General features: G+C 36.8%; 1 protein-coding gene across 3 annotated transcripts in view; it reads right to left on the reverse strand.

Annotated features, from left to right (window-relative positions):
* LOC119598170 (sortilin-related receptor-like) overlaps positions 1 to 10000 on the reverse strand; it is a 44185-nt gene that overhangs the window by 10410 nt on the left and 23775 nt on the right. Inside the window, exons 19-27 of one of the 3 annotated variants that reach the window (XM_037947808.1) lie at positions 9881 to 10000; positions 9148 to 9311; positions 8506 to 8618; positions 8308 to 8337; positions 5562 to 5715; positions 4802 to 5108; positions 3757 to 3959; positions 2277 to 2442; positions 1601 to 1768 (exon numbers count right to left, since the gene is read on the reverse strand). The exon at positions 9881 to 10000 is cut by the window's right edge and continues 66 nt beyond it. In XM_037947808.1, coding sequence (XP_037803736.1) covers positions 1601 to 1768; positions 2277 to 2442; positions 3757 to 3959; positions 4802 to 5108; positions 5562 to 5715; positions 8308 to 8337; positions 8506 to 8618; positions 9148 to 9311; positions 9881 to 10000 — 1425 coding nt within the window. Of the gene's footprint in view, positions 1 to 1600; positions 1769 to 2276; positions 2443 to 3756; positions 3960 to 4801; positions 5109 to 5561; positions 5722 to 8307; positions 8338 to 8505; positions 8619 to 9147; positions 9312 to 9880 lie in introns of all 3 variants that reach the window. The other 2 variants (XM_037947810.1, XM_037947809.1) reach the window with 2 other exon arrangements.

Here is a 10000-nt window from a genome sequence, read left to right on the forward strand (position 1 = left end):
AAGTTGATCATAAACTATAAGGCTCATTCCCCATGCCAAAAATAGCAGCATCATGACAAAGTACTCCCTAGGTATGATCCATCTAGCTGTCCAGTGTGTGTGCCTAGAACAGACCAACTGGGAGAGAATCCCTGACTTGAGTTTGGTTAAAGAGTCGGACAAAGTTAGATGAACCCTGATCCAAGCGCTCAGCCAATCTCTTAGATGGTGTGGTTTCTCTTATTCTGATGTTTTGTGTGCTTAAAATCTGCCTTACATTTGCCAACTTATATTTTAAGATGAAGAAAATATTGAAGGCTCACAGCACAGTTTTTATAACTACCAAATTCTTTTATTAACCCATTCGCCCCGTTTGGCATCTATCTTGCCATGCTCTCAATGGATGCCAACACGTTTGGCATGTAATCTTGCCATGGCATCTATGAGCCCCGTAACGTTTGGCACGTATTTTTGCCTTGATGACTGACCACAGACTGACTGTTTATTATTTTTTTCAACCTAATACTTGGCTCTGATACTAGTCTTATTTGTCTGGTTGATAATTATGTGACGTATGTAATTTATGACATATGTAATTGTCGTAATTATTTATGACTTGTAATCATGTGATTTGTTCACACTAGATTGCATGATTATGATGTACCTTGACCTGACTGGCTGGAAACTAGTAATTGCTTTGATTGGTGCATCAGGTCACATGGCGTGATCTGATTGGTTAGTCATGTGAATAAAAAGTCAGTCAAAGGCTCATTCCAGCAGAACGATCGCAGCCATGGAAGGTATGAAGGTATATTCTCTCTTACAAGTCTAAAGAAAAAAAAAACTAAACTTACACAGTGTGACATCACATATCAATACAAAGCTATTTTTGAACATCAAAGTGAAGCTACATTCACTTCTGCTTTTCTTCCTTTTCTGTTGAATGAAGTGATAAAAAACATGGTGTGATCTCTTATATGGACAATGCACTACTTCTGAGTATCAAAATGATATTTGGCTTGCTTTTACATCTCGTTCAAAAACAACACTAACTTTTAGCATCAAAGTGTTGATGTCATCTGATAGTATAGAGAACTTGGAAGCGATTCAGTATATCTCCTCAATACAAAGGCGAATAGATGCCTAGAAAAAACTATGAGGAAAGTACAAGTTTCTACACATTGCCCTTATATAAAACCCAACTTTCATAATAAATCTATGGATAGATTCCTGCAAAAATTATATGATGGTCTTTGCGCCGCCACGCCGCTCCAGAAAAAATCCCGTTGCGGCTGGCAACTATTACCGTGAGCGGCGCTGAGCGACGAGCGAAAAATTCCGGGGCGAATGGGTTAATCTCTGGTACATATATAATAACAATATTCTTGAATAAAACCCACAACACATCTGTTTCAAACAATCCTATCATTAACTTGGCTGTACAAGTTCATACCTTAAATATGCAACCAAGCAAGCAAGAAAAAAAAAGAAAAAAGAAAAAAGAAATAAATAAAATAATAATAAGAAGAATAAATGACAACACATTGCATCGGTTCTCATTCCTTGCCCAAGATACAGCATTTCATACTCCAGGTAATTGGAAAAACAAACAAACACTTACTGTATTTTCAGTCCACGTCTTATTCTGCCAAGCATTGTGGTTTCCTAATGCTGCTTTAACGATGATCGACGGCTGGTATTCGATGTTTCCAGGTAAATTTACACTCCACTTCACACTCACAGACACGTTAGTCAACTCTTTCACTGTGAGATCTGTCACCTGGTATGCCTTTTGAGGAAAAGATGTAAAGAATATTAGTACTTTATTTTCATTCTCCAGGTCATTTGATAAAAGATTATTTTCTCTTTATTCTCTATTCTATTTGCTAGAATGTCTATAAATATTTTTTTTCTTCCCTTTTCCTTGTCAAATTTTTGTAAGTATACAGGGAGGCCTAATTTTGATATGGCTATATGTGACTTCTTCATCAGTATCATTTTCTTTCCTTGCAGTCAATCTCCAACTATCTTTAGTTTCATCAGGAAAGCCTCCTATGGACAGAAGTTTCTGTATTCATTCAACATTTCATAACCATATTTGGGGGACTATACTCTCTTATCTCTTTCAATGCTGACTGTCTCTTGTTTATTCATAATCATTCATAAAATCTTTTTTCCAAGAGACGTTTACACACACAAATGGCCCCCAAAATTAAGTTGGCGATCCATGGCCTGAAACTATTTCAGAACCACCAGTCTAATGACAGCTGCTGCAAAATCTCACCACCACAGCTTACCTGCGTATCCGTTGAACAGTTCTTCTCATCGCTAAGGTCCACGCAATCTTGTTTTCCGTTGCAGCGCTTGAATAACTCAAGGCAGCTACCTCCGTCACAAATGAAGAATCCATCTGGACATTGAGTCACCTCGGGCTTCAACGACTGACACCCTTCTTCATCCGATCTGTGAAAATAATATTTTTTAAATCAAGGAAAATGAACTAGAAAAATAGTAATAATAATTAAAAAAAAATAAATAAATAAAAATAAAAATAAATAAATAATAATAATAATAATAACAAATAAACAAATAAAGAAATCTAATTTCCAGATCATCCATCTATTTCAAATCATTATATCTTTACAAACTATTTCTATATTCAATGGCTGACCGTGTTCTTAACCCTTTGTATGCGGGTGGCATCTCTACTGATGCGGCCCATACTGATATAGCCATATAGCAGACTGCACGGCCGCCAAAAAAGCCCGCGGACATTGGGTTAAAAATGTATAACGAATGCAAGGATAACTATTACAAACTATCTTTGTCCTCCTATTTTACATAATGAATGTAAGGATAACTATTAAAAACTATCTTTGTCCTCCTATTCTACAAAGTCTGAGACAACATTTTTCCTATGTTCAGTGGATATTAGAACTAATGGTAAAATATGAAACAAGCAAAATCCTAACCAACACCCTACTTACAACATTACTCAGAAAGAAAAGAGAGAAAAAAAAACAACAACAATAAAGATGAAGGTAAACTGGATGTCAAAATCTGCAGTGACTCAGGGAGGCAGTTAACTTGTCTTTTACAATGTGCTGAATGCCTTGTGCAAGACCACAGGCTGGAGAGATTCTTGATTTGGACAGTTTACCACTGATGATTCCTAAATTCTGACATTTCCTTTACAGTTGCTGGAGAGAGAGAGAGAGAGAGAGAGAGAGAGAGAGAGAGAGAGAGATAGAGAGAGAGGGAGAGAGGGAGAGAGGGAGAGAGGGAGAGAGGGAGAGAGGGAGAGAGGGAGGGAGGGAGAGAGGGAGGGAGAGAGAGAGAGAGAGAGAGAGAGAGAGAGAGAGAGAGAGAGAGAGAGAGAGAGAGAGGAGAGAGAGAGAGAGAGAGAGAGAGAGAGAGAGAGAGGGGGGGGAGAGTTAGAGAGAGAGAAATGGAGAGAAAGAGAAATGGTGGGAAGAGGGAGATATCACACATAAGAAAAAATCTACAACACATGTAAAGAAAATCCTTAAAGTGAAATAGAAAAAAGAATAATTAGAAAGAAATATATATAACAATAATAAGAGAGACAATCTTTAGACATATATATATATATATATATATATATATATATATATATATATATATATATATATATATATATATATATATATATATATATATATATATAAACATGTGTATGTCTATAGATAGATAGATAGATAGATATAGATATATACACACGAATAATAATAAAAAATAAAACTAGAAAGCACTCACCCATCAGCACAGTCCTCCTTGCTATCACACCTCAAGCCACTTGATATGCATCCACCCGAGTACCTGCACTTGAACTCGGACTGCAGACTGCAAGTGTTAAACTGGTGGCAGTTCTTTTCGTCCTCACCGTCAGGGCAGTCGTTGTCCTTGTCGCACACCCACGTTTCCCAAATGCACTCACCGCTGCTACACTGGAACTGATCCTGTCAAGGTGAAGGGAAAAATTGTATAACCCTGGTTTGTTACATTGCGAGGATAGACACTAGTGAGGAAAAACATTCACTGATGATATGTACATACAATCAGGAATGTGTGCCTCTGAATGTATATATTTCTGTATGTATTTCTATGTGTATGTGTATCTATATGGATATGCAAGCATGTGTTGTTACTGGGAGAGACTAAAACACCTCAAGCTTTTCTCCTTACAAAGACAGAGAAAATGATACTTTATTACATATTTAAAGATCGCTAAAAATTTGGCACTAAATCCAAGAGAGTTAGAAGAGGGGAAATCAAAGTCAGATATTTCCACAGTGACAAACAAGCTGCTCCAACATCCCAATTAAAATGTATTTATGTATATATTTATATCAATATATGTATATATTTATATATTATGAGATGGACATATATTCATATATTCATTTATATATATATATATATATATATATATATATATATATATATATATATATATATGTGTGTGTGTGTGTGTGTGTGTGTGTGTGTGTGTGTGTGTGTGTGTGTGTGTGTGTGTGTGTGTGTGTGTATGTGTGTGTTTTGTGTGTGTATTTGTGTGTGTGTGTATTTGTGTGTGTGTGTGTGTGTGTGTGTGTGTGTGTGTGTGTGTGTGTGTGTATGTATTTGTATATATGTGTGTGTATGTATTTGTATATATGTGTGTGTGTATTTGTATATATGTGTGTGTGTGTTTGTAAATGTATGTATGTATATATACATACATATATAACTATATCTACATCTTTACCTCTTTATCTATATATAATGCAAATATATAAAACCACAACATAGGGATCCTAACCAAGGGACAGGTTGATGGTCGGGGTACAGGCGTCGCAGGTTTAATAACAGTGTCGTTAACATGAGGCATTGCGCAACCCTCCTCATCAGAGCCATCACCGCAGTCATCTAAGCCATCACACTTCCACCAGAATGGGATGCAACGCAGGTTCTCACAACGGAACATGAGCGCCGAGCAACTCTGGTTTGACGTGGGGAAGGAGGGTACTGTCGGTACAAACGGCTCAATGGTGCTGGTTGTAACGTTCTCGCAGTTGGTCTCATCTGACCCATCCTGGCAGTCAGACTCTCCGTCACATACCCATGTCCTGTAGAAGGGGAAAATTTTCTTTGAAGAAATGAAGTAAAATCTTCAATGAGGAGGAAAAAATTTAAAAGGTGAGGTTATATGTTCCTTAAATAGTTTTAAATATCAATCTAGTTAAATGGCTGATCATATATACTCACACCTTTTGTATAATTTCTCAAAAATTAATAAACAGAAATACATTAATAATATAATAAAATTTAAACAAAATAAAGCTTGTTTAAACAGAATAAAACTTATCAAGCATCTGAATAATATATATGTTACCTAATCATAAAGACACCTCAAAGGAATGAAAAGAGAAGGACAGGGAAGGGAAGGGCTGGGCTGGGTAGGGGAGAGGAGGGAAAAGAAAAAAAGAAAAAGGAAAAAGAAGAGAGAAGAATGAATGAGATAAAGAAAGAAAGAAAAAAAAAAAGGGAATTGAGGTTATTTCCATAAATCCCCAACCCACTTGAAGATGCACTGCTGACTCTTGCACTGGAACTGCCACTTCTCGCACGTGTAGTCCATGCAGTTGCTCTCATCTGAGCCGTCACCACAGTCCTTGTCACCATCGCATCGCCAAGAGTTTGGCAAACATCTTCCATCACTGGCACAGGTGAAGTCTGTTCCTTGAAAAGTGAATACATAATGAAGCTGCTTAAACATATCAAAGTTTCACTATCAACATTACCATGCAAATGACCAAATATGGATCAAAATACAGCAAAAATTATTCATTCTTGTGTATGAACATTCATATGAATGAATGTATGTGTGCATGTGAGGGGGGGGGCATGTTGGTGTACTTGTGCATGTAAATGTAAGTGAGTGAGTGAGTGAGTGAGTGAGTGAGTGAGAGTGTGTGTGTGTGTGTGTGTGTGTGTGTGTGTGTGTGTGTGTGTGTGAGTGTGAGTGTGAGTGTGAGTGTGAGTGTGAGTGTGAGTGTGAGTGTGAGTGTGAGTGTGAGTGTGAGTGTGAGTGTGAGTGTGAGTGTGAGTGTGAGTGTGAATGCAAGTATAAGTGTATGTTGTGTGTATGTCTGTGTTAATGTGCACAGATGTCATTTCTCGATATTGAAACTGGTATTTCAAAAATGTCAAAATATCACCATGTTTGGGACTTCCGTCAACCCTTGCCCCGAATGTCTCATTTATCAAGAGATGCTAATATGTGAAATCAAATTACTTACCATAAAATCTTTACTCCAAAACCATACATTGCATACGATGTGCATAGGTTTATGATAAAAATGCAAGTGATTTCCTTTTCATTTGTACATTCCCCTGATATATATAAACAATGCCTTCCATCTCACATGCTCAACTTCCATCCTTGAGTTGCAATTTGCAGTTTATGTATATACAATGTATGCAATAGGTTTCATTGCAAACCTGTGAGCTTGGGAATGTGTTTAGAACCATTTGTGTAATTATCTTCATGCTCTCAAAAGTCTTTAATCACTCTTTATGTACTCATCATCTAAACACAGTAATCCTAAATGAAGTTGCTATCTCATAGTGGTACAAGGGAGTAAGACGAACAGTTGATCCCGTGTCTTCAAGCTGCTATGTATATAGATTATCTTTCCCTAAATATGTCATATGTAAATGGGGTAACTGATAAAAATAAATGTGGGTTATGAACCCATTTTATCAACCCTGAAATTATATAAATCTGCATTTTAACAAACAGCTGAAAACCCTTTTATCATGACTACTGATCAACTAATGAGCAGGGTTAGTGCCCAGGAGGAAGCACTGCAGCGTCCATCTTCTATTGCCAATCACAAAGGTACCTCTTGGTCAGCCAGCTCATCAGGTTTAGGACCCAACCCATTTGACTCCCCCATGACAGACTTGATCAATCTGCTCAAGTTATGACTAGCTAGGCCCTTTCCCATGCCTCCTGATGGCTAGGATCAGCTTCAGCGAGTTGAGATGACAGTCTTAGATTGTGCATGTAACGGCTTCATGGTAAAAATGTTGGTTGGACAAATGGTTCTGCCATGCTTTGGCACAAGGACCTGTTACAGAAAGCATGAAGATGAAACTCTAAGGCACAGGCTTACTCCAGCATTGACTGCCTTTTAGTAAGACCTGCAACATCCAAGGACATGAAGACACAGAGATTCACAGACACTGACATCTCCAAGAAAATCCTACTGAGAGAGTTCAAAACTTTTGCTGCCAGGTTAATCCATCACCTGACTCCCTGGTTTAATGGTCCTAGGTCATGAATTATAATATCAATAATGTGCAAGATGAGTACAAAAGCAAAATATTGGACCCACACAGAATACAGAGGAATGCCTTCCAAATTTCTTGTCAAGCCATGAATTTTGTTTCACCAAACTGCCCTTCCAAAGTAGAAAAAAAAAAACAGAAAAAGAAAATATGCAAAGGAAAGCTATATTTTAAAAATTTTAGGAGCTTCTAATAGATCATACCTAAAATAGCTAAATAAAATAATCAACTTTTTAAATCACAGTTGAAACCTTACTTATTTGTAAGTAAATAAGTAGTAAAAAAAAAAATATATATATATATATATATATATGATCTTAAATTCTATCAATATTTTTTTGGGGATACACTTTTAGGTGTAGGTTACACTAAATTGTTCTGGCAAATAAAAAAAACACCAAAAGTCCTGATTAATTCAAACCAAATTGTCTCTTCATTCTTCCTTGAATTCCCAATTCGTTCTATGATGGTTGGGGAAAAAAAGAGCACTATAAAATAGAACATCAAAAAGATAAAATATATATTTTTTTAAATATTGCCAGAGCAGCATATATACGTCCTGTGATTTTTTCTTCAGCACAAAAGCTATTTTATCTATTACTTGACAAAAAACAATAAGTATAGACAGCTGATTTCCAAGGAATAGGTCTTCATTTCTAACACCATCTGTAATCTAAACCTCTGAGGTAATTAAGAAGTTGATGTAAGAGGGTGATGCTTTTCTTACACATGTGAAAATAAATAATGATCTTGCCATGAGAATAACACATAGCAAGTATAATAGTACAGTGCGCTATATGTGATACTACTAGTGTCCTCTTTCAGTCGACACAGTGCAAACCATTCTGACTGCTCGCTGAATTCCAATACAAGGAATGGGTTAGTATGTTGCAGTCAAGCATGGCTGAAAAGAACTTGCCAAGAGGCCAAACAACTATGATATGTGCCTGAAATTACATGCTAAAACCGCACCTTCACTGTTGTTTCTGTCAATGATTCTTCCTAAGGGAAAAAAGGTTAGATAACAATCATATTATCATCTTCACCAAAGGAGTTTCTACATTTCAGATTTCTAAAATGGTATACTAGCTTCTAAGATGAAATGTATTCTCACAACTGCAGAGAAGTCATTGTGCACATAGCCTGCTAATAAATGTTATATCACCACACCTCTGCATCCTGGTTTTGCTGACGAGGTGCAATTAACTTCATCTGAACCATCACGGCAATCGTTTTCCATGTCGCATCTCCAGTGGGGCTCAATGCACCGGCCATTTGCACACCTGCAAAAATTGAATATAATTAAATAAATCTAGGCAACATAACATCTTTCTCTTCTGATTCAAAGCTATTATTATAAGAAAAGAGACTCACTTAGTAAACAGTAATAGTACTTTGTAAGTCACTTTCACTACTGTCCCCTAGTAAGTGAACGAAAATGTTGAGTTTCAGAATTGCCAACACATCAAAGCACAACAAAGGAGTCACTTTTATGTAGACTTTGCCTAAGAGGGAACTCTTCTTTCCCTGACTTTGTCTAAGGACTTTTCACACCCTGACTTTGAGAAAATGGGCACAGATAACACTTTATGAGAATCAATACCAAAATGTTAGCACCCCCTCCCTCTCCCCCATAAAAAATGACAAGTAGAGTTCAGTTAGTACAACCTTGACTACTGGTGGAATGACATTCAACAGACTAGAAGAGATGAAAAACAAAAATAATATGGAAGAAAGAAAAGAAAAAATACATGGAAGATTAGAGGACAGGACAAAGGTAACCAAGTAACTTATACTTCCTATATTTCTTACTTGAAAGTGCTTTCCGGGCATTCCGCATACTGGCAACCGTCCTCGTCCGAGTGGTCGCCGCAGTCGTTGTCGAAGTCACAGCGCCAGCTCTGTGCGATGCACTGGCCATTTTTACACTGCCAGGATGGTGGTTCACATGACTTGTGGCCACATTCCTTCCCATCCTGAATTATGGTACATAAAAGAGAAACGATTCTTTCACAATGTTTTCATATTTCTCACACATCTTTCCTACCTTTTATAAAATTTTCTTCTGAAATCCTCCTACTACCTGCATCTACTGTATCTATCCTATTTTCTGAGCTTAATCCTTTCTCTACTTCTGTCTATCACTTCCACTCTATCAGAATAAAGCTTTAAACAACTCCTCTCTTTAGATCCTTTTGACTCCTGTATGTATTTCTTTTCTTCTGAACTTTCTTCTCACACCATCCTATCAATTTCAACCTATCTTTCCTCTCTCTCCTCTCTCACTCCCCTTCTTTTCCTATCATTACTAACATTCTTGTAAAATTCTAATAAACTGAGAAAGAAAGAGATAAAGATAAAAAGAAAGAAAGAAAGAAAAAAAAAATCAATCAATCGATCTCTTAACTTTTACAATGCTAGAAAAAAAGAAAAAAAAAAATCACAAAAAAATTTACTTAATGAAAAAAAATAATAAATAAATAAAAATAAAATAAAAGGTAATCCATTTACAATATTAACATCAACAGCAACAACAATAACTCACCTCATCTGAGTTGTCGCCACAATCGTTGTCGGAGTCGCACACCCACTGCTTCGGAATGCACCTGCCCGAGTTGCACTTGAAGAAGTTGTGTGGGCAGGTGTTCTCCTCCGCCTTGCAGGT

The sequence above is a fragment of the Penaeus monodon genome, chromosome 40, assembly GCF_015228065.2.
Source record: "Penaeus monodon isolate SGIC_2016 chromosome 40, NSTDA_Pmon_1, whole genome shotgun sequence".
Taxonomy (NCBI): domain Eukaryota; kingdom Metazoa; phylum Arthropoda; class Malacostraca; order Decapoda; family Penaeidae; genus Penaeus; species Penaeus monodon.